Here is a 25,121-nt window from a genome sequence, read left to right as displayed (position 1 = left end):
ACACTGTGTGAACAAAGCCTGTATGTCTGATAATACGCAATGGCCCTTGCTTAAGGAGACACTGCTGCTTAGTCACGGTCTGAAGAAGTGTGTGTCTGTATGTGTGTGTGTGTGTGTGAGACAGAAGCTGACGAACTGCAGTTATCACGAATGACAAATGAAGAGTTCAGAACAGTAGCTTTCATTCATAACACAGAACAGTAAGGAGGGTTGTAAACGTGCAGGCATACATGGAGATGCAGACATCTGTGAACTGGATACTTACAGTATGATATGACTCACTTCCTGTATGTGTGTGTGAATGTGTTCATAGGGCTAGGCAATATTAAGTAAATCAAATATGATATTTATGACAAAATACCTCGATATTGTAAGGTTGACCATCGGTGCTTCACAAATATTTACAAAATGAGATTTTTGATAATTAACCATCATTAATGTGGATATAATGATTAAGTACAGACAAATAAGAACAGCTAGAACAGTCTGGTTCAAAATACTTCACTTTACTGTAATGTATCTAAGACAATATCTGTACACATGTCCATTATCTTTCTCTGCTCTGTCTATTAACTACATGTTCAGAGTGAAGTCCTGTGACATACAAGAAAATGTACTCCGTCTGTGGTTAGTTTGGGTGGGGTTCACTTGCAACCTCAGCAAAAGACCCTCAGCTGTTAAACTTGGTCCGACACCAGTTCCAGGTTCCACTTATAGAGACGCAGGCCACCAACACATTCCACAGCCAAAAACACTTAGGCATAAAAACATGTATGACCCTCACACAGAGTCAGTCCAATCTTCCTCCGTATCCATTTACAGCAATGAGGACCAGGAAATAAATCACTGAATAGCATCAGAACACTAGAGCAATAAGTAAAAGAAGACAGTAAAAATATAAATGCATCAAAACTACTAAATGCAATTCAAACAACCAACAACAACTTGACTTTCATAATCCTTTGCTGCAAGTCAAGCATTAAATAGTTTGTCCAGCATGTCCTGTCAGTGGTCCTTAAAGGGCCAGTGTAGGAGGACATCCGCTAACTAGGACACTAATGTGTGCGTATGTGTCATATGAAATGGGAACGAACAGAGACCTTCAGACATTTTAAAGCCCAACAACAAGTGAACAACCCCACAGTATACAGGATCGTCAGTTGTTGTTCAGATAGCTCACAGTGAAAATTAACAAATTGGAGACCGAAAGAGATTATCACCACCTCACAGCAAGGACATTACGTGAATTACATTTGATGTATGAAATTGCCTTCAAACAATCGACCTATTGTGTTGAACAATAAACTATAACATAACCTTGCCTTGTTGCATAACAAGATAAAGAATGTGTGTATGTGAATTCCATAGTGAAAGGAGTAAGAATCTTTGATTAAATACTGTATTTGAACAATAAAGCTTTGTTCTCTCTTTCACTAAACTTATTAGGCAAACAGTCCAGTCATTACCACGGGAACAATAGCAAGACATTGGCTTCATTTTTCTCACGGCTTGAAGAAACTGATTAAACAATTTTTCATTTGTACTAGCACTAAGAGGCTGAGTGGGAGCAGTGCTCCACAAAGCCTGTGCAATACACAAAAAAAAGTTAAACATTTGCTAGTTCAAATATCCCTCTGCATACCAACAAAGCCTCCAAGCAGAAAGCTCCAGTGGCCGAGCTTTGTTTGAGGGGAAGGGGTAAACTTTCCCCTGGCATCTCCCCTGCAGTGTTCAAGATGCCCCGAGGCTGCACATGCACACTTAGAGTTCATACCGATTTCAGCACTGCCAGACAGTTCCAAACCAATTTGGAAGATTGGGCTACAGATCTCAGATCATTACTCTCTCACAGAACTCAATGCAGGCTAGGCTTGGCAACTTTGACACTGTAGTTGTTCAGGAAATCGGGTAGAATGCAGCCACTCTTAAGAACCCCCAGGCCTCTGAGCCCCTTAGCCTGGCATTTCATGCCCCAGAACAGGGCTCGATTTTAGGCTCCAGCGCAGCGATGGCTCATTGTTCTCTGGGTAGAGATGCCTTAAGAGGAAGACTCGGGGGACGTTTTGGCAATCCTTGAAAGCGACTTTTTCCCCCAAAGGATTTATGGTTTAGGTGCTTCCTCTTGCTGGCAAAAGTGTCGTCTTGGCAACATCTATATGAACTCTCTCCCTCTTACATAAACAGGATTAGTTCATTACTTTTTTTCTGACAGGCCACATGAAACACTAGCAGAAGCCACACTGAGAGGCTTTCTAGAGTGCATGATCTTCCTCTGTGAACTATGAACCAGCACACATCCAAGCATCTGGAGAAAACATATCAGTTAGACATGATCTCAGACTTGGGAGAAATAACTCAAGGACGCATCAGTTTCCACTGACAAAGGCAAAAATATCCCCCATGGCAGGGTGGGTGAATATATGCCGAGCAAGGGAAACACCCGTAGTATCCAAAATATCACTCAAGCCACTAGTATGTTTAGTTTGGATACTTACTGGTGAGAGTTTGTGGATCTACAGGGTGGAGAAGGGCAAAGCACCACAAACCAACCGAACTACAGTCAAAAGCTGTTACTCTACACAAATGGTAGGTACCCGGACCTTGCCATACACTACTGCAGGCTGGGGGAGAGTGTGGGTGGATGGGTGTGTCATCACACACACATCTAACCACTTCCTGACCCTGCATACTGATGCTAGTGGTAGCCACAGTGGTGTGGACTAGTGGGGACCATCCTTGAGTTAAACATAAGAAATACAGGGCATTCCATCCCCACCTCCATAATAATAACTGCACAAACCCATCCCACTGCATGCCTGGGTGGCTTTAGCTGAAACAGCAGTGCAGATGAGGACTGAGACAGAACAGAGTGCAGAGACTCACTGGTGGCCTTGTGGATCAGAGAGGAGGGATGTACAAAGCAGATGTCTTCTCTGCTCCCACTGAGACCAGCAGGCAGTGGATCGACGAGACGGCTGCAGAATGGATTTCTGGACATATGCTTCATGAGCACGTAATCTTTTGCTCGGTTTCTCATTCTCCTTCCACTCGCTGAGCATATAGCCCTGTCAATTTGTGATGCGCACAGAGCAGAATGATTCAGCACCGGACCTCAGAGGATGTGGAGTCGGAACACAGCGAGACAGACGAGCAGGACTTCTCTTGATGATGCTGATGAACTTGTGTTATATTCACAAGGAAAACAAAAACGAGCCAAAGACATCATATGTCTAAACTTCAAACTGGTTGCCATATTTATTAACATTTTAATCTTTTATTTACATAATGTATTGCCTTAATTAGGCACATAGTCCACAGAGATTCCCAAAGTCTGGTTCTGCAGTCTCTAGATTAATAATAGCAGTCTTGGCTTCATTTGCTGCCTCGTTAACAAACACACACACACACACACACACACACACCGAGGACATTTCTGAAAACCATTTTACTCCGTTCAAAAGATATTAATAGCATCCTTTTAAAAAACAAACATTAAAGACTAAATAGTTCACTGATATGAATGGTCTAATGAAAGAGTTTAAATTGGATAATTTAGGCATAAAAAAGAAAATAAAAAAAGAGTCTTTACTGAACACACATTTCCATTGATGCATACAAATTAGTTGGCACTACTCACTTTGGGTTCAGTCCAACAAAGGACACTTTCCCTGTCAGTCATTTGAGCATTTCATTCTCTGATAACATGTCATTGTCAAATAATTATTCTACAAATTTCCCCCTGGGAATGAATAAAGTACATATCTATCTATCTATCTATCTGACCGACAGAAATCCCAGATAAACCACCGTCACGTGCACACATCTCCACAAGAGGCACACATTATTGCCACACAAACAAACGTGATATCCCTTGGCACAGGGAAAATAAGGTGCTTTCACACTGAGGTAGCCTGCTTCATTGAAATGCCACAGAGCAGTTCCACAGCGGCATTGAGAGAGTCCGAACACACAGAGCCTGGGGAAAGTCCCTGAAAGAGGATCATTAGCATTGGCAACAAAAGCAGAGACACTAATTTATCTTGTATGCGAACCAGCAAAGAGCAGATTACACAGTTAAGGAAGCAATGGTTGTTGTTGTGAGAAGGGGAGTCTTTACCCTGATAAATAACTAATACAGAGACTAAACAGGGGAATGTAATATGGGTTAGAGGTGGAATATGCTTGAAGCTTGTGTTGATGATGAATGCGATAGCTCGGCATATGTCCGGTCAATCCCTTTTTATTCCCTTTTCATTTTATCCTCCTCCAGTTTCCACTTTAGCTCCCTCCTCATCTAACCCTCACCCGACCCCGCTGGCCAAATAAATACATAAATAAATAAATATTACATAAGACAACACTGTTTGCTCGATGTGGGGATAATCATCAACTGGAGTAATCTGAAAATAAATCAACCCAAAAACAAATGAGATCATTCCCTCCTGACGGAGATACTGAACAGACTTCACCACATTAGCACCACTGCACCTCCAGGAGGTGTTGTGTTTTACTGGCCTTAACGAGCTTGTGTGTCAGATATGAACCGACGCTGCTCAGACACCAGATCAGGGTAATTCTAACTGCACATCAATACGTGTGTGCCCGACTCTCTGGGTGTTAGGGCTGTTTTCCTGTGACTTGAATTATAAACAACTAGTACACATAAGCTGACGTATGCCTGCCTGCCTACACACACAAACACACACACACACACACACACACAAGAGAGACTCCGAGAGGGAAGGAGAGGGACACAATCAATACCCTCTCTCTTCCATTTGCTATATTGCACCATTAACATTCCTTAAATATCCCCTTACAATTGAATCCCAAACCCTAATTATCTCTCCTTGATACTCTCTTCTTCTACGCACACACATCCCTCTTCTTTCTGTCTGGTATCACCAAAAAATATTTTCTGACCTTCCAAAACTGTTTACCAAACGCACACAAACATCCCTAAAACTGGAACGTGTTTCTGACTGAACAACCAAATACCAGCACTCTCAAGTGAAACCAAATATGCAAACTGCCCACAGGCGAGTGTGTGTTTACACGAGTGTGTGTGTGTGTGTGTGTCTGAATGAGAGGATGATAATGGAGATAGACAGTATTAATTTTGTCCGTCAGTAAAAAATAATTAGAGGTTAGATTAGAAGTCGCCTCTGAGCTGCTCTGCCGACAAACAGTGGCTAATATGAAGCAGATGTTGACATGGGAGCGTTGCAAGGAGGAAGAGGAAGACATGCACGAAGAGTACCGGTTGTAATCCAGTGATAAACAGCTGAGAGGGATACAAAGGACACAGCTCTGACTGACCCGGTTCTCAACTTTTGGAGGCAGACTTTTTTGACTAGTCCCATGTGGGACATGACAGTCAAAACCAAGGCAGTTAAAAGAAATACAATGAGCTTTACAAGAGACTTTTTATGAAAATGTTGCAATATTATTCAATGGAAGTGTGTGACAACAGTTGTTCAAGGTGAATAGCAAGGGAAACAGAGGTCTCTTAAGTAGCTTATAATGCATTATTAGAAATAAAAATGAGCCAGTATGGAAAAACATATGTCATCCAATAACCACTGGAAAGTACCAGCGTCTCAACAAAGCTATACAATCTTAAACTATCAGTATTAAAACAATCCTGGAACATGTAACAAAAACACACATTTAAGTTACTCTCAACACACTACGGAGAGCCTCAGTAGGGATATAATTGTTTTGTTCAGAGAAAAGTGAAATGCAAAGTAGATTGCAAATGTTTGCAATTAAGAGCTTTAATTTGAGGACGTGAACGCAGCAGCACAGCTCTCCAGTGCAGTTTAATTAAAATATCACACAAAGCAGAGCAGCGTACACACTCAGCACAAGATAAACGTGTGCCAATGAGTTCGTTTGCAGAGGGAGAGAGATCAGTCAAAGTTGTAAACATTGGATCCCCCATCGTGTGTTTGTTTGTTGTTTGGTGTGTCGATGGATATCTGGTCTACCTGTGATGTGTCCAGGAAAACGCTCGTTCTGAACTTCCCTCGCCGTATCTCCATTTCAAGGGCAGAGCCGCGGGCAACGGTTGCTCTTGCTGTTTGATTTCGGCAAAACATCGTCTCCGCTTTCTGCCAACTTCACAGATAGTCCTGTGCAGCCCGTATTATTAAAGAGAGCATGAACTGGGGAGGAATCGCTTAAAAAAAACAGCCCAAACAGCCCGGGCGCAGATCCAGGTGGCACAAAACGGCCCCACCAGAGGAACAACAAACTCCCAAGAGATTAATAAGGCAAGCGCCCAAATCAAACACTGACGTTTCTTCTGATGTAGGACCCGAGACTGAAAAACGGATTCACGGAGTCTGTCTTTCACAGCTGACTTTCAACTTTCCCAAACACTGCCCCTTGTGCGCGCAGCAGTGAGTGACGCGGTGACACCCCCTGCGTTCGAGCTGGGACCTCACTTTGCCCTGTCCTGTATCCGGAGACCCCTACTGGCGAAGAATGCCGTGTAGTGATTTATTATAGCGACAGTGTATCTGTGGTAGGCCTGTTTATGAAAGTCATTCAGCAGATGGAGCATGACACCACACCACCAATCATGTTTTACTAACATGTGTAGCCTTAATAGGCCCTTCTCGCAGCAGTCATTCTCACGTGTCATTGCAGGGTTAACACAGGTGTGATTAATGACATTAATCATGGCCTTGTTTCATTTAGGTTGGCCAGGGCCCTGGTATTATGCATGCTGGCTCACTGGATTGACTGTGACACATATAGATTTGGACCACAATTAACGTTATTAATTGCACCCGCGTTTACCCTGCGATGAAATGGCTGCTGTGAAAAGGGTCTATTATTTAATGCTGCCATATAACTTTAAAAATATACAAAATCCACAAAGCATTCATCGAAATTACTACCACTTTTTAAAGAATGTACTTTGACCTGTAGTTCCATATTATTATTTCAACTAATAAACATTTTAGGCTGTGTTTTCCGGTTTAAACCCCTGGCACTCAAATGTATTTAAATTAAAATGATTAAAGAATTCAATGTGAGAACATTACTCCACACAGTGTAGGACTATACTTAATTTCAGTTGGAAATCCCTCTTCTGCTGACACATTTGTCTACTATTGTTTAAATGGGCTAAATGTATCCATGAAAGGTACTTTACAAATAAGTTATTGTAGTGCAGAAGACATTTTTAGAGCTGTACCACTCCATTGAATACATATGGATGATGTTTGGCCAAGTAATGTGCCTTTTAATGATGAATCTACCAGTGAGTCCAGGTGGATTGATGAGGTTATTGTGACTTCTACAGCCTATCACATGAAGAACATGCCATAAAACAAATATCTTGACCTGTCAAAGGACCAGACACTTTTAATATGTTTCAGGGGATATTTCTTTGGGTGTATGTGCTTTGCTTTCATGATATAACATTTTATTAACGAGCATCTGTAACAGAGCATGAATGTGAATCATGGTCTGTGGCTGCACCAGGACTTTACTGGACCTGCTGTGAGTGGAATTCTGAAAGGTCAGAAGGTCATAAAGCTTCGGTCTCTCCGAGGCAGAGGTCACATCCACATAGAGTGTGACAAGGGTTTGCTGGGAAGTCCCAGCCTCGTGACACAAGGTGAGACCAGAAACACTGGGTAGGCATTTAACTCTTCAAACCCATTGTCTAGCATTATGGTGTCGTGTTGTGATGGTGAGCATTTTTTGTGAATTTTTGTTCGAAGTCATAAATAGCCTTAATACAGAAATCTGTTTTCCGTCAGACAATTACAAAATCTTGTTTGTTTTTTTCGAAACAGATGTACAAGTAGTGTTGCATTTCCAATATTTCAATCAATTTGGTGCACTATGCTTAAACATATAATGATGTCTGTAGTTCTGCAATGAGGGTTTCTCGGTCACATGGAAACGGGGCTGGTGTAGCCCGCTTCTCTAATCTCCCCCCCAAGTCTCTTATTTAAAAGCAGGATGTTTGTTGATGCTGGGAGATGCTGGAAATAGCTGAAGGCGCGTAAACTCATGCAACAATGTGATCCCGCTTGGATGTCTGTCTGTTTCCTAGAAGGGACTATGTGAAATGCAGATTATGTTTACACGCCTCATGCCACTCTGGACAGTAGGGGGTAGACAGTCACAGAGGGGAGCAGTGCTTTCCCAAGCTAGGTCTGAACCCCTTTTAACTCCTCGTTGGGCTCCATCGAGCCCTTTGGGCAGCTCAGTTTGCTGCAGAGTCAGGCAAGCATGGGGCTTATGTGGAGGCTTTGCCGTGGCAGATTTTAAATCCATCTGTAGGGAAAAGATAGGTCTGGTTTATCACCCCTCGTTTATAGTGCATATTCTATTTGTAAATCCCACAAACTACATTTTCTCCCGTTACTGTCCCTCTTTTCTGTCTTTTGCCCACACAAAACAAAACTGACTGCTACAGTGAGAATCAAATACAGCAGTCAACACGGGCAGTCACAGTGGGCTATAAAGTGCCGAACCACAGTCAGTACACAAAGAAAGGGGCCGCTCTTTACTCAGAGAGAAATGGCTGTGGAGCAGCTGGAGGAAGATCACATGATGCAAAAAAACAGGAGACAATCATGCTGTTACACGATGGTATCACAAAATCCTATTGCTTCCCTCTCTGCCCCACATACTCATACAGTGTATGCCCACCAGTTTAGAACCAGCGGAGTGAGTGTATACAGGAAGCAAATCACCAGTATAGGAAATACAGGGAATCTATTCGGTTTCCTTTTCATGGAATGAAAGCACTACAGGCTCGGCAGCGTGATTGTGGCTGATCCCACTGTAATTACATGTGGTTTTCTATATTCTAAATACATACACATGCAGTAACTATTACCCTACATCCTCTACTGTTCTTATATTATTAAACTTGAACTCCAGGATCACTTTTCAGGACTACTCGGGAAATAAACAGGTGTGCAAACCCAAAGTTATCAAGACTGTAATCAACCTCATGTTCTCATTCCAACCAAGCATTCCATATGAAAACCATACAACATTGGTGTATCTACTCCAATGGTATGAAAACACCCCAATGTTTTCTCTGACCGGTAAACACCCTTTTATCTTTATCTAAAGCTTGTAAGTCTGAGCTTGTCAAGCTGTTAAGACGAAATATATTTGAGTGATCTTAATGTTTCAATGACTTTCAGGATCGAATTTTTTTTATCTGCACAACAATGTGTCACACTGTCTGTAGTTGCAACCATGACTATTATCACTCTGAATATGCACCCATCTTATGTGAAACAACTACATTATGATGGATGCAATCCTATATTGGGCACTGGACAAGGGAACAAAAAAAAAAAAAGAGCATTTACTGGAACAACTCTGAATTAACTGCGTGGAAAGCACAAGAGGGACTAAAGCAGGACTCAAGTCTGGCTTGCGATCACATTCTTAGCATGCCAACAGACACAAACGTACAGAGTGTTTTGGCAGTGGTTCTGCACAGGTTTAAACACCTAATCGTTATGTGTCAATGCCACATTTTCCTAAAACATGAATACATTATACTAGTCTGACTTCTGCTGGACATTGCTTGCCATTACACTTACACATCATTGAGTCGGTCACATACGTACTTGGATAACCATTCCCTCATTTTCTAATTTGAAAAACAAATGAAAAAAGCTGGCTATAATTACACACATTTGCTGCCCAGTAAAGTTTTATTTCACAACAGTGCGTCTATGCTACAGTGCAGTAAAAACAAAATAGCAAGCAAGTTACCAACTGTGCTCCGATAGCCTTTATTTAATCTATTTACAAAGAATACAAAACTCTCCTCCTTGAGCTTCGATGAACTCAGCATGTACTTAGTGAATGACACTTCATTGAAACAAGAAAAACACACATCAGGCACACCAGGAAGGATGGCTGCTGCACTAGGAGACACCTTGAGAAACTGAAACTATGAAATGTTGGGTTGATCATTTCATTTGTGGTGCAGTTTCGTCCAATTGGCAGCTTCTTTGCGTCCTTGTTTCAACCCCTGTAAAGAGAAGATGTTAATATAGCTTTCTTTTTAAAATCAAGGACTCCCACGTATGATGCCGCAGGAGGCATTTGATGAAAAGGCTCTTCTAGCCAAGAACAGCGAAAATTGAGTAATTTAAGAGTCCAAATTACCATCCACACCCACTGCTTTTCACTACATAATGCAAGAGACTGAACCTGTAAATACAAGCTGTAAATCCCTTTTATAGCCTATAAAGAATCAGTCAGCTTCTGCGTACATACCAAGTAGTATCCCGTGTGATATCCACTCATGTACCAGGAGATGAGCACGCTGCCCAAAGCCTCGTCATCCACCATGTCAGGGCTCATAGGCGGAGGTGGAGGGATCATCTGAGGCAGAGAGAGTGGGATCACAATGCAGATGCTGCAAGCTGATAATATGTTGTCTATAAATAACATGCTAGATTGACGGGTGTTTTCTCAATTTACCAGCTGAGTGAGTAAATGTGTGCTTTTGACATCTTGATTGCATACCTAACAGCTAAAATAAAACACTATTTGCTGAAGCTTTTGCATTTCTAATTAGTGTACAGGAATATTTTCCAACTCACTGGTGGACCAAAAGGCATCATGGGAGGCCAGGGAGGAGGTACAGGCCCATGAGCACCAGATCGTCTGCTTCCCCCCTAATAGAACAAAACAAAAAGGAGTTGAAAACAACACACTGTGAACTCATTTTGCTTAAATGGGAGGTTAATGGCTTAAACAACCCTCTCTTCAGTGAACTATCCCCGACATTAAATAAGTGCAGTCTGAGGCGCGCATATATATATATATATATATATATATATATATATATATATATATATATATATATATATATATATATATATATGCAACCTGTAAGAAAGGCTTACGATAGTATATTTTTCTTTTTGAAACATATTTTACTGTTCCTCTTTTTATGACTTTATACAGAATTACATCAACACAGAGGCTAGACCTATTAACATAAATGCCAGTTAAATTCATTGCAATCCAATACAATCTCCCGGCTATGAATGCCAACTCTGAGAGGTTGTTGTTTATATTCTAGTTTTATTGTTCACATTGTAAACAGTTTGTTTATATTTCCTTTTATTATTCATTTTGCTGAGCTACCATTCGAACCTGTTAAACTCAAGAAATATGTGTGAAAGTAGTCTATTACCAGTTCATTTTGTTTGCTGACTCATGAGGAAAGGAGATAAGGGGTCTTTCTTCTTACCTGTTTGAAAGCATGCATGGGAGGTGGGCCTTGAGGAAACCCAGGGAAACCAGGAGCCCACATCGGAGGAGGTTCTCTGTGGGCCTTGGACTTCTGGGGTTTACTGTGTGGCTGTTGTTTGTGATGGATTGGTGTGGTTGACCTGTCACTTTCCTCTGTGGATGATTCTGCCTCCTTTACCTGAATCGCAGAGACATGTTACTTTAACCTTAATTTGTCATTTTACTTTTATACCTTAGAGACTACACATTTCTTAAATTGCTGAATAAATATTCGTGTTTTTCTTCCAGAGGGTACAGGCAAAAACTGAACAAAATAATATGAAGTTATCTGGAGCTAAATTAATCTACAATCCATGTTAAATGCAAGTGATTTACTAATTACAACTTGGATTGATGACACAGTGACATTTGTTATGATCATTAAATTCCAGGATTTGGATAAAAATCCAGCAATATAATAGACATTTTGCCTCAACTGACCTCATCTGTCAGTTATTATCTACTATTGTGTTCAGTCTATAGTGGCCAAATAAAGACAAACGTACGTCAAAGGTAACATGTTTGTTTCTTAGTTTTCCTTTTACTCACATGGTGTTAATTTTTTCCTCTCATTTGCGGTGTGTATATTTGCAGAGTGGATAACATAACCTTGGGTGGACTGTATTAGACAGATGCTGCCTGTCTCCATTGAGTAAAAGGAGAATACCAGGTTTGTGTTAGCTCATTTCCAGATGATCATTTTATGAAAAATGAGTAGCTCCTGTTCACAGTAAGCTAAATATAAAGTTGGGGAGCAATTTACAAATTGAGGATGCAATGTACATCACCATTAACGTGTTAAATAAAGAGGTAATCATATAAAAATAAGTAAAATCTAATAAAATACACAACATATATTACATTTCACAAATATAAATAAAATAATGTACTTGCACTGCTTTACCTTGGTATTTGTTTCTTCATCACCCTCAGAGATCTCTGACAGTAAGTCTTCAAGGTTCTGCTCCTCCTCGTTGCCGTATTCTGTATAAACAACGACACAAGTGCCCCTCTTCTCGTCTATGAAGGAGATAGTGGCTGCATAGAGCTGGCCATCCTCTGACCAGTATGCACTGCACGAGTCCCCAACCTGCCACTGTGACACAACACAACAAAGTGTAACCATGACTACAACCGTACTATTTTGGTTGACTTCCTGTATGAAGGTAACCAAATCTAGAATCACAAATAGGGTGAACCAAATCGGAAGTTAGATCAATGCAATGTGTTGCATTATGTGTTAAAATGTCTATGATGTTGATTTCAATGTTGTCATTGAGACACCTAGAAACTGTCAATAAAATTGCTGAACAATAAGCCTCACTCCTGTATATTCATCTGTATTCTTAAATTCCCGTTACGCACCTCTTTGTCTGGGGGTGCATTCGCTCTTTTCCTGCTCTGGTTCTTTTTGTTGTTCTTCCGTTTCTTTCCTGGAAGGTTTTTCTCAGAGGCCTCCGGCTCATCTTCACCCTTAAGGGCAGTCTGGCACACAAACCAAGAGCAGAGCATGAGTGGAAAAGGCAAACATAAACGTTTTGCGTGCACATACACTGCAAGGCACATGTTTTACCTTGAATGATGCAACAGCCTTGTCATAAGCCTTTATCAATGCTGTGTCATCCCATATATCCGAATCGTCACTCTGGAAAAGAGAACAGATTAAGTGCCTCTGCAAATGAAAGACACACGTTTTCACATGCATGACAGAAAAGATGGAAAGTTATTGTGTAATCTTGCTCTTAATTTGATCTATTTTACAGTGAGCCAAGTGAATTTTCTGCAGCTGAACTGACCCTGACCCTAGACCTGTCATGTTTATCATTGCACTGTGCGGAGGGGATGCTACAGTAAGTGCAACATCTATGAGCAGCTAAAGCTAACTCCAGTGATGCCTCTCCAACACATTGCATACAATCGTGGCAATACCTCGACTACAGCAACACCTCAGGTATGCTGAGGATTTCTGGTTTCAATTGTAACTATTGCTTTTGTCTTTGTTTCCCGACTAAGCAGAAGTCAGCGCTGGTTTGTAGCTTAGCTTCCTAGCTCAACAAACCAACCAAACATATATAGCGTAACACAAAGGTTCGCGTGGGTTGTCATATTAAGCTCACTAGCGCGTCATAACCAACCTGTCCACCTCCACGTGAGAACAACACGTCTTTGCATCCATTCGCCATGTGTAGATGTGTAAATGTCACCGCTCACTGCTAATTGCTACACAAACTAATGAGCAACGTGCGTCGGAAATGGTGACGTAGTACAGAGAGCTTGACGTATATATCCTGCGACGTAGTGGTTGGCGTGGCAACAAGAGTAACGTTAGCTAGGTTAGCTTAGTTAGTCGTTGACCAAAAGACACGGTTGTGTCTTATTGTCGAAGATGATCGATTCCTCACTAAGTTCTTTGGGTGCAAAAGTTGTCCTCGCTGCATCCAGCGATGAGAATCACCCACCAGAAAACATCACTGACGGGTAAGTGTTAAATTAACCCTGTTTGTTTGTGAAATAACGCCAATGTTTTGTGAAAGTTGATGCCAGGTGTTCATTGTATTTCTACTGAATCTCAAACACATTGGATCAACGTTTGTTTGTCCCCTTTCACTCAGAAACACGAGCACGTTTTGGACGTCCACCGGGATGTTTCCTCAAGAGTTCATCATTCGCTTCGCTGAGTCCACGCAGATCTCTGCTGTGACAGTGGACAGCTATAATGGTATGAGGCTGTGACAGTGTCACACATACTGTTACTGTCAAATGAATTGTTTGAGTATTGTTGTCTACTGTAAACACAGATGGAGTCATTTTGAGATTTGACATTAAGTCAAGACTAAAGTCGTCTGGGACTCTGGGAAGTATTTATATATTTTTGATCAGTAGTGTTTGCAATCACAAGTAAAGATGTGTTTTATAGTATGACCAGTTGAGAAACACCATGCATTAATTTCCTGAAACTCTTTGGTTATATATGTGAATTAAACTTGTATTTACATTGTTAAAATCACAAAATATATTGGACAAGACCTTTTGAAGGAGGAACAACATGAATGGAATAAATGTACATTAAAATAAGACAGGAACTCAACTCCCCAATTGCAATATCTGAATTGTCAGAGGCCATAGACAGTATGAAAGGAGGGAAAGCTCCAGGACCCGACGGTGTTCCTATTGAAATCTACAAAAAATTCAAGGACAGGCTATTGGTTCCTTTACTGAATATGTTTGAAGAGTCACTTGAAAATAATGAGCTGCCTCCATCTTTGCGGAACGCACTAATAACTTTAATATTAAAGCCAGGTAAGCCCTCCACAAAGTGTGAATCCTATCGCCCCATTTCTTTAATCAATAATGATGTGAAAATAATAGCAAAACTGCTTGCCAGAAGGTTGGAGAAACATGTGCCATCTATTGTGGCCTTAGATCAAAATAGATTTATTAAAGGAAGACAGGGCTCTCACAATATTCGTAGACTGATGAACATTATACATGCCAAGATTCTTTCTTGGCATGTATAATGTATTGTATATATGTATTGGCATTGCAAAAATACATCTGTTTCTAGGCAGTTGTGGCAGACCAAAATGTTCACAGTTTGTCTTTTTTGTTGTTGCTAAAACCTAGTTTGTCAAAACCATTTATGGATATCTGGTTGTGTTTTTTTCTCTTGCAGTCAAGCATCTAAAGATAGAAAAGAACACCTCACCAAATGCCTCGCAATTTGAGTCTGTTACAGAGCAAGGTAAGATGAACGTCCATCTACACTATCATTGGTCAACACATTTGGTTTTAATGCTAAATATTTAAAATTGGTATTAACAAAGTGATGTCTTGTAGAGTTTAAACACACAGAGGGACATCTTCAGTCAAACACTATTTTGGTAAGTCGAGTTTAAAAAATATCATGTAAAATATATCAATTTCTAGAGTTGACATATAAAACAACTAATTGTCTTTTTCTTCTATTTTCCAGCTAAATGGAAGCAATGCAACGCACCTTCGTTTTATCATCACTTCGGGATATGATCACTTCGTCTCAGTGCACAGAGTCAGTGTACAAAATGTACAAACTTGATAGTTGTGAATTAAAGCCCTGTGTGTGTACGTATGTATGGCTTTATGGCATTTTTTTGACCAGTGTTCATATGAGTAGATCTCATTGTAGATCTCATTGTATGCTGTTTAGATAACACGCACACACACACACACACACACACACACACACACACACACACACACACACACACACACACACACACACGTCTTGTCCCTCGTGGCAGACAGCTGTCAAACAGTAACTTAGAATCTGATAAGCATATTCCACGAATATTCAATTAATGCATGTCTAAACAAAATGAATGTTATCTTAATCTTATCAGTGAGGTTGTAATTGCAGCCAAATCATATGGTTGAAAGCTATATTGAATTTTGAAATCTCCCCTCAACGTCTGAAATTAGCTTGAACTCATTTTCTGTGTTTGTGGTTATTTAATGCTATGGATTCACTCACGGGGCTCTTTATTGCACATTCAAATGTTCCGAGCTAATTTCACAAGGGGATAGTTGGCAAAGCTTTACAATAGAATAGTTGGATTGTGATGAATGGCCCCCCCATGAGCAGAATTTGACATCCCCATAGAAATGGGAATGCAGCTGGGGGGCTCGGCAACCAGATGGTTTCCCAGCCAACCCGAAAGTCTCTAAAGACTGCGGGCCTATTCACACAAAGCACTCCAGCCACCTACACACACACACACACACACACACACACACACACACACACACACACACACACACACACACACACACACACACACACACACACACACACACACACACACACACACACACACACACACTGACTCCTATCTACCTCTCTTGCCATTTCAACTTGTCGGAAGCAAAGGGTTCAGCGGTGTGCGAGGACCCTTTGGGACTCCCTCCCCAATTACTTTGCTGACTGTGGAGGAGCTTGGGGATTTGCTGAGGCTGTTTGCTGTAGCTTGGTCTGCATGCAGGGCTCCAAATATACCAATACAAATATGAAATACGTGCCTGAATAACCAGCCCCCTGATATTGTAGAGCAACTAATTGCTTAGGGGTATGGCTGGGATATAGCACATTTGAGTATGTGAGTGTGTAATGAGTGCAAGGTAGAAACTGATACAGTGTTATTGACTCATCTATTATTTGCAGGTATGGAATATTTATTATAATGTTAGAGGTGAGGGAACTGAACTGAAGTGTGAACTCCCTTTTCATAGGAGAACAATTATATATTTTCCACAGTTTATATTGTGAATTTATTACATTTGTTTGCTGTGAATATTTCAGCAGAGATGGCTATTTTGCATGTTGAACAGGTTTGCAAACGCGCCTCCCCATTACTAATGAATTCAGGCCCTTTTGTGCTTGACTGTCAGCCGATCAGGAGAATCACAGCAGGATATGAGTGCATTATTATCATGTCACTGCAGGGCAGGGCTAAATTATCACCCCATGTCTTCTGACGCCTGCCTAACTGCTTCCCAATCGCACATCAGCTGGCATCAGCTGGACGAAAACTCTGTATGTTCAGCTGAGTCCGTACAAAGAGATGTATATCATTATTTGCAAAACTCCAAAATGGTTGATTTTTGAAAAAGATAAATAAAATTGAAAGCTTGAATTAAATAAAAGTTATAATGTTCCATTAAAACCCCCTTTTTCATCTGTTCTGCTGGTAACGCACACTAAAGCACAGGACAACATTGCAGCAAGGATCTGTGTTTATTCTATACAATCATGTCATCCTCTGTGATGTTTCTTTACTTTGAGTAAGGAATCCCATCGTCCAGTCGGCTCTGTTATTTTCTTTCATGTTTTCATATGTTTTCATGTTTTCTTTCATGTCAAACCAGCAACTTTCTTGTTATCTTTTCTGTGTGGTCCTCCATTCATGTCAGTGACGGAGCCATGCGTACTGACAATGGGCTTTAATTTGATTTCAGTTTTGATTTGGTCCAATCTGCTTTGTAATGACAGAAGATGAGCTGGAAAGAGCTGCTGGATGAGGACGGAAACACAATAAAGGCAGGAATTAGATGATTTGGCGACGTAGGAAAACAATCTTCTCATTATTTAAGTCCAAAAGGAATGGAGAATGATAATGAGGGATTGACAAAGAGCGCAGTTGAAGACTGCTTTGAATATATATCAATAGCATTCATATTTATTTATGAATTCAGCATTTGCTTGTGAAGTTGTGCAATAAAAGGGTAGTTTGACAAACCTCATTTTTCAGAATCTAATACCTCTAAATATTTATAGCCGCACTAATGTCTATTGTGATGTGGTGTACTCAATCACAAGTATTCACCCATGAACCTTTCAAGTGCAGGCAGCTTTAGCAATCATTAAAAGCCAACATAAAACAGATTAATATGCCTGTTGATGTTTGAACACAGATGGATCTGACCCAGTTTCTGTATGGACCTGGTGCATGACAACCCAGAGATCAGACCAGGAAGCAGAGTTGCAGTCTTACACACTCCTCTGAGCTTCCATTAGAGCAGTTACTCACGCGAAACCACATAGAGACTGTGTCTGCCCCACGGCCACTAAAATTAATTAGATCAAAAATATACGATCGAGGAGTTAAACAAAATAACTTCATCCAAGTTAAAACTACCGCAACAGTACAACAAAATAGGATAATTAAATGTGGACTCTTAAATATCAGATCTTTGTCATCTAAAGCTCTACTAGTAAATGAACTAATATCAGATAATCATATTGATTTATTTTGTTTTACTGAAACCTGGCTGAGTAATGATGAATATGTCAGCCTAAATGAATCAACTCCTCCAAGTCATATCAATACTCACATTCCTCGAGGCGCCGGCCGAGGAGGTGGAGTAGCAGCCATCTTTGACTCTAGCCTATTATTAAACCCTAAACCTAAACTAGCCTATAACTCATTTGAAAGCTTGGTTCTTAGTCTTTCACACCCAACCTGGAAAACAATACAGCCAGTTATATTTGTTATAGTGTCACGGGAGTTCACGGGTAGGACCCAAATGCAGACCACAGGAGACAGAGTCCAATGAAACAGGTTTATTTGGTAGACAGGTGGGTGGCTGGTGTGAGTCCCGTGGCTCGACACCGGGGGCTGGTAGCTCGACGGTGTGATGTCCCGTGGCTCGACACTGAAGAGTTGACAGATCGACGGTGTGATGTCCCGTGGCTCGACACCGGAGAGTTCGTAGATCGCCCAGTACTTTCCACCCGTAGCAGAGAGGAGAGAGATTAGCACAGGAAGATACCATGGGGTCTACTCACGAAACGGCGGACGCTACCGAGGCAGAAGACAATACAGACTGACGCCCCAAGCCTGCAGGACCAGGGCTTATATGCTGCCGGGTAACGAGCCAGATTGTCCGCAGCTGGCATCCATCAGAGCGGTAGCAGTGGGAGGAGTCTGGAGGCAGGTCCGAGAAAACACCAAGCACATGGCATAACAAAAACAAACAGGGGAATGACAGACACATGAGGAGAGGAGATTGGAGGGGAAACAGAGGTAACCACACAGTGGGTCAGACAGGGATCCTGACAGTACCCCCCCCCCTCAACGGGAGCCTCCAGGCGGTCTGCCAGTCTTGTCCGGGTGCCGTCGATGAAAATCCCGAACTAGAGTGGGGTCGAGGATCCTAGACCGGGGCACCCATGAGCGTTCCTCAGGACCGTAACCCTCCCAGTCCACGAGGTATTGGAAACCCCGACCCCGAGGGCGAACATCCAACAGTCTGTTGACCGTATGCGCTGGACCTCCGTCGATGAGTCGGGCGGGTGGTGGGGGTCTGGCCGGAGGGCACAGGGCACAGGTGGACACCGGTTTGATCAGTGACACGTGGAACGTCGGGTGGATCCTCATGGATGAGGGAAGCTTCAGACGAACTGCGGACGGGTTGATAATTGCCTGGACCTCAAACGGACCGATGAACCGGGGAGACAACTTCCGGGATTCGGTCCGTAATGGGATGTCCCTGGCGGAGAGCCACACCATTTGACCGACTTGGTAATGTGGAGCAGGGATGCGGCGGCGATCCGCAAAACGCTTATTTTGTTCCGCCGTGCGGAGAAGGGCGGCCCGGGTCTCCCTCCACACCTTCCTACAGCGACGAAGGTGGCGCTGCACTGAGGGAACAGCTATCTCCACCTCCTGGGCGGGGAACAGAGGTGGCTGGTAACCCAGGGAGGCCTCGAATGGAGTGTGGCCCGTAGCCGATGATGTATGGGAGTTGTGGGCATATTCCACCCAAGGCAGGTGAGTACTCCAGCTGGAGGGATTCGATGCTGCCACGCAGCGGAGGGAGGCCTCGAGCTCCTGATTAAGCCTCTCCGTCTGCCCGTTGGACTGGGGGTGGAACCCCGAGGACAGACTGATGGTTGCGCCGAGGGCCCGGCCGAAGGCTCTCCAGACCTGGGATATGAACTGCGGGCCTCGGTCCGACACAATGTCCACCGGGATCCCATGCAGACAGAACAGACTGACCATAAGATGGATGCAGCGACCACAGGAGCAGCTACGCTGGCCGGACATAGCACGCAGCTGGAGGCACACCAGCAGATGCTCATGGAGATGCGTCAAGCCCTGCAATCCATGGCAGGTGAGGTCTCTGAGGTTGGCCGCATCTTGCAGGGACTGGTTCGGACAGGCCAGCTTCAGCCGGCTCCAGCACCGGACCCATCACCTGCACTCCCCTCTCCAGTCCTCGCCCCGCCGGTTCGGGAGTCCCCCGTGCCACCTCCGGAGCCCTATGACGGAACGCTGGGGAGATGCCGGGGCTTCCTGTTTCAATGCGGGCAGGTGTTTGACCGACAGCCCCAGATTTTCGCCTCAGACAGGTCCAGGGTTTCTTACGTGGTCGGCTTACTGCGGGGAAGGGCTTTGGACTGGGCCACGAACACACTGAGCATCGACCAGCCTAATCTTGTGGATTATGTCGACTTTGTGGAGGATCTGAGGAGGGTTTTCGACCACCCAGTGGACTCCGAGGATGCAGCTCAACGCCTCCTCCGCTTGCGACAGGGTCAGGCGAGTGTAGCAGAACACGCAGTGGACTTCCGCATTCTCGCCGCCGAGTCCGGGTGGGGAGAGACGGCGCTCAGGGGAGTTTTCCTTCACGGACTATCCGAAGCCATGAAGGATGAACTGGCAACCTGTAATAAGGCCGGTTCGTTGGAGGAGCTGATTAAGCTCTCGATCGGGCTGGATAATCGGATGCGGCAGAGGCGACGTGAGAGGAACTACAGGTCCCTAGGGGCATCACCCGTGACATCGCCCTCTTCCAGCTTCCGCCTGCGTGCTCCGGCGTCAGCCTATCCGGAGGAGCGGAGAGGGCCTCAGGCTTCGGATTCGGTCCCCTTTTCCACGCCGGAGGAGGAGCCTATGCAGCTCGGGCGTGCCCACCTTTCGCCACGGGAGAGAGATTAGCACAGGAAGATACCATGGGGTCTACTCACGAAACGGCGGACGCTACCGAGGCAGAAGACAATACAGACTGACGCCCCAAGCCTGCAGGACCAGGGCTTATATGCTGCCGGGTAACGAGCCAGATTGTCCGCAGCTGGCATCCATCAGAGCGGTAGCAGTGGGAGGAGTCTGGAGGCAGGTCCGAGAAAACACCAAGCACATGGCATAACAAAAACAAACAGGGGAATGACAGACACATGAGGAGAGGAGATTGGAGGGGAAACAGAGGTAACCACACAGTGGGTCAGACAGGGATCCTGACATATAGTGTACCGGCCCCAGGTCCGTATTCGGAATGTTTATCGACATTTTTTCAGTTTTTATCAAGTCTCGTCCTTAAAACAGATAAAGTAAATATTGTAGGTGACTTTAATATTCATGTGGATGTCGAGAACAATAGCCTCAGTACTGCATTTATTTCATTATTAGATTCGATTGGTTTCTGTCAGAATGTACAGAAACCCACTCACTGTTTTAACCACACTCTCGACCTGGTTCTGACTCATGGCATTAACATGGAAGATCTAATAGTCTATCCACAGAACCCTCTTCTATCGGACCATTATCTAATAACCTTTGAATTCTTACTAACGGAGTGTATTCTTAAGAAGCCCACTCTGGATCCAGAGGTGTTGGCCAACTACAGACCGATCTCTAACCTTCCCTTCCTCTCTAAGATCCTTGAGAAAGCAGTTGCAAATCAGTTGTGTGACTTTCTGTGTAACAATAGTTTATTTGAGGATTTTCAGTCAGGATTTAGAAAGCATCATAGCACAGAGACAGCTCTGGTAAAAATAACTAATGACCTTCTAATCGCATCAGACAAAGGACTCGTCTCTGTTCTTGTCCTGTTAGACCTTAGTGCTGCGTTCAACACTATAGACTACATCCAGAGAAATTAGTTCATGCATTTGTTACCTCTAGACTAGATTACTGCAATTCCTTATTTTCAGGCTGCTCTAATAAGTCTCTTAAATCTCTCCAGCTGATCCAGAATGCTGCAGCTCGTGTACTAACAAGAACTAAGAGGAGAGATCATATTACTCCTGTATTAGCTTCTCTGCACTGGCTCCCTGTAAAATCTAGAATATAATTTAAAATCCTTTTACTTACCTACAAAGCCCGAATTGGTCAGGCTCCATCATATCTTAAAGAGCTTATAGTACCATACCGCCCTACTAGAGAGTTGCGATCCAGTGATTCAGGGTTACTTGTGGTTCCTAGATTCTTAAAAAGTAGGACGGGAGCCAGAGCCTTCAGTTATCAAGCTCCTCTTCTGTGGAACCAGCTTCCCGTTTCAGTCCGGGAGGCACACACACTCACCACATTTAAGAGTAGGCTCAAGACTTTCCTCTTTGACAGTGCTTATAGTTAGGGCTGGCTCTGGCTTGCCTTGGACCGGCCCATGGACAAACTGGTATAGGCAAAAACTACAGGGGGACTTCCTACACTGAGCACCTCTCTCCTCCTCTTCTTCACCGCCGTCTGTATGCATTGATGTCCCATTAATGCTCATTACTAACTTTACTTCTTCCCCGGAGTATTTGTGCTTTCTCGCCTCACAGGATGACCGCAGTTTTATCTGGACACTGGTTCTTCAACCAGCCATGGCCCTGCTGACACCTACTACGATCTTCATTATTAACATTATTAATCCTATTACCGATACCATTAATGCACAGTACTGATTTTGTCTCTTCCCCGGAGTCCTTGTGCTTCCTCTCCTCACAGGTTTCCATGGAGCATGGTTTCATCTGGACCCTGGTCCTTCCTCCTACCATGGCCCTGCTGACTCCAACTGCTAATATCACTTATTATTACTCACATTACTATTTCATACTACCGATACCATTAATGCACATTATTGACCTGCTTCTTCACCAGAGTCTCTGTGCTTTCTCGCCTCACAGGTTCCTGTGTATCCGGGTTTACCTGGACCAGGTGTTGCCTCCTGTCGTGGTTGTGTCATACATTGAATGTGCTGTAACTACATTGAATGTGTTGTAATTCACTATCCTATTCTACACATGACATCATTGCACTTCTGTCCATCCTGGGAGAGGGATCCCTCCTCTATTGCTCTCCCACAGGTTTCTTCCTCTTTCCTCCCCGTTAAAGGGTTTTTTGGGGAGTTTTTCCTGTTCTGATGTGAGGGTCCCGGGACAAGAGGATGTCAAATGTGTACATATTGTAAAGCCCTCTGAGGCAAATTTGTAATTTGTGATTTTGGGCTACACAAAAATAAATAGAATTGAATTTAATTTAATCGGACCGTCGTGTTTCTCTGGCAGAAAGAGCCTCAGTGAACAACATTGTTCCTGAGATCGATGTTAAATTCTTGTTCAGATAAACAGAGTTTTAGAATACAGCAAAGTAAAATTGCAAAAGTGTAAGAACGAGCACAGATGCACAAATGACAGACATTTGCTGATTTTTAAATCACCTGTGTTTGCACCCCAGCATGTTTGTTGGTACTGATTTCCTATTATATTTCACTGAGGCTTTTTTACCCAAAGATGTACAAGAGTTTCATTTCATCAATTGAAGTCCAAGAATGTTTCACCAGAGCCATAGCTGCACTATCAACCGTCCTTTTGCTGTTTCCCTATTTGACCACTTCTCTGTGCTAAGGACCAGAGTAAGGGCTGTAAAACACTTTTGAGTTTGAGTGCCCTCGGTTACAGCACCTCACCTCATAGTTCCATTTGGTCTGTATGCCTCCAAATCTCTCCCGACCTGATGTGGTAATGGAATGTAATGGTGGGTAGCTGAGCAATCTCAAGCAGCTTCATTATATAGATTGCCACACATTCTTGACCAGCGCAGTGTGTGCAGATATTTCTGCCTGATAGTCGATGTGAGCCCCTGAGTATTGAGTGGGTGGAGTAGTTAAACTTTTGCTTCACAAGCTACTTTGCCCTTGTGGGAAGTGGAATAGCTCCAAAATAGCAGCGCCAAATGTCCAAGTGGAACAGTGCCAGCTAACTCTCACAAAGTTAGATGAACAATGGAGGGAGCGAGATAGACAATACCGGGAGATTACCCTTTTTTCCTTTGTTTTTCTCTTCAAATATTTGTATTATTGTTTTCTGTCCCGCATCGTTTAATCTCTTTCTCTCTCTCTCCAAACCCACGCAGAACAGAAAGTGAATCCCAAAATTTGCATTTGCCCTTGGTATCTGTCAGAGGTGTTCTCTGGTGTGTATCCTGTATTATGTGCACTTCTGTATCAGGAATGAACAGGTCCAAGGCATAAGGTTTGCTTTAACAAATTGCTGGTTTCATGCACACTCAGACAACGCCGTAACACCGTCCACCTGTTCACAGTGTCCGTCATCGACACAGCAAGCCTGAATTTATCATGAAATATTATGTCAGTGATATGTCTGTTCAGTGGAGTGATGCTTGTCGTACGAGTGGTATTAGGATCGATCATGGCACCTGAATTGACACATGTGATGGCACTGCTTTGCAGAATCAATTTACTGTGTCGTTGAAATGTTCTCAGTAACAGAAAGGTTGAGTTCATCCAGAGAATGACGAAAACATACAGATGATATAATAAATTAGATCTACTGCAGTACAGTGCATATTGAGTTAACTTTTCCCTGTTGATTTGAATTGAATGAAAATACATTATTTTAACATGTATTTTGAAGTGCAAAACACTTTTACATTGGTGGAAATAACAAATATTCACATCATGATACCTGTGAATTGCTTTGAAATGACTCATAAAATGGTTTTGAACAGTTTTTCATGCACAAGCCCTCTAACAATGGACAGTGTGTGAACAAACAGTAACATGGATGTACTCTACAAGGCAAAGTCTATCAAGGTTCAGGACCCCAGACACACAGATGATAAGTCGCTGCCATTTGCCCTGCTGGAAGGGACAGATGTTAAGCCACTATCATGCTTCTCATGTGTTACCACCAGTAATTAATCATGAATCAAATAAATCAGCTTTCACTGAGCAACTAATAAATGGTGTTTTAACTACAAACGTGTGCACGATTTGAACTAGTGATCCTGTTAGACAACATGGTAAAAAACACAATCTCATTTGAACATTAAATAACTCAGTGTTTACTTTTAAACAAGTACTAACAGTGTCCTCACAAAGTTTTTTTGTGACCTGGAAACAAAATACACAAGATTGTGCACATGCTATTAAATAACCCTTGTAAAACACTAATTAGCAGTGAAAAATCTCTTGCAGTTATAATATCATAAATATCTGTGGTGAAAAAATAGCCAAGTGCCCAGTTCACTTTTACTGAACGTGTGTGAGTGCTTCCA

General features: G+C 42.8%; 3 protein-coding genes across 3 annotated transcripts in view; 1 reads left to right on the top strand and 2 right to left on the bottom strand.

The window, feature by feature from the left end:
• The window catches only part of rtkna (rhotekin a), a gene marked incomplete at its 5' end in the record, with an annotated part of 51,823 nt that extends 45,721 nt beyond the window's left edge, over nt 1-6,102 (bottom strand). The window contains one exon of the mRNA XM_079271010.1: nt 5,991-6,102. Coding sequence (XP_079127136.1) covers nt 5,991-6,101 — 111 coding nt within the window. The remainder of the gene's footprint in view (nt 1-5,990) is intronic.
• Nucleotides 6,103-9,764: 3,662 nt separating this feature from the next.
• smn1 (survival of motor neuron 1, telomeric) lies at nt 9,765-13,565 on the bottom strand. The gene is made up of 8 exons (XM_079269774.1): nt 13,440-13,565; nt 12,878-12,949; nt 12,670-12,789; nt 12,209-12,400; nt 11,264-11,443; nt 10,608-10,682; nt 10,279-10,386; nt 9,765-10,030 (listed from the first exon to the last, which is right to left on the bottom strand). Exons 1-8 carry the CDS (start codon nt 13,485-13,487, stop codon nt 9,974-9,976), a joined length of 852 nt encoding a protein of 283 aa, XP_079125900.1. The 5' UTR covers nt 13,488-13,565; the 3' UTR covers nt 9,765-9,973.
• Nucleotides 13,566-13,633: 68 nt separating this feature from the next.
• Nucleotides 13,634-15,400, top strand: hspb11 (heat shock protein, alpha-crystallin-related, b11). The gene is made up of 5 exons (XM_079269888.1): nt 13,634-13,782; nt 13,917-14,023; nt 14,978-15,046; nt 15,142-15,185; nt 15,278-15,400. Exons 1-5 carry the CDS (start codon nt 13,691-13,693, stop codon nt 15,377-15,379), a joined length of 414 nt encoding a protein of 137 aa, XP_079126014.1. The 5' UTR covers nt 13,634-13,690; the 3' UTR covers nt 15,380-15,400.
• Nucleotides 15,401-25,121: the final 9,721 nt, after the last annotated feature.

The sequence above is a fragment of the Melanostigma gelatinosum genome (genome assembly GCF_949748355.1).
Source record: "Melanostigma gelatinosum genome assembly, chromosome: 6".
Taxonomy (NCBI): domain Eukaryota; kingdom Metazoa; phylum Chordata; class Actinopteri; order Perciformes; family Zoarcidae; genus Melanostigma; species Melanostigma gelatinosum.
This window is presented reverse-complemented; position numbering and strand designations above follow the sequence as displayed.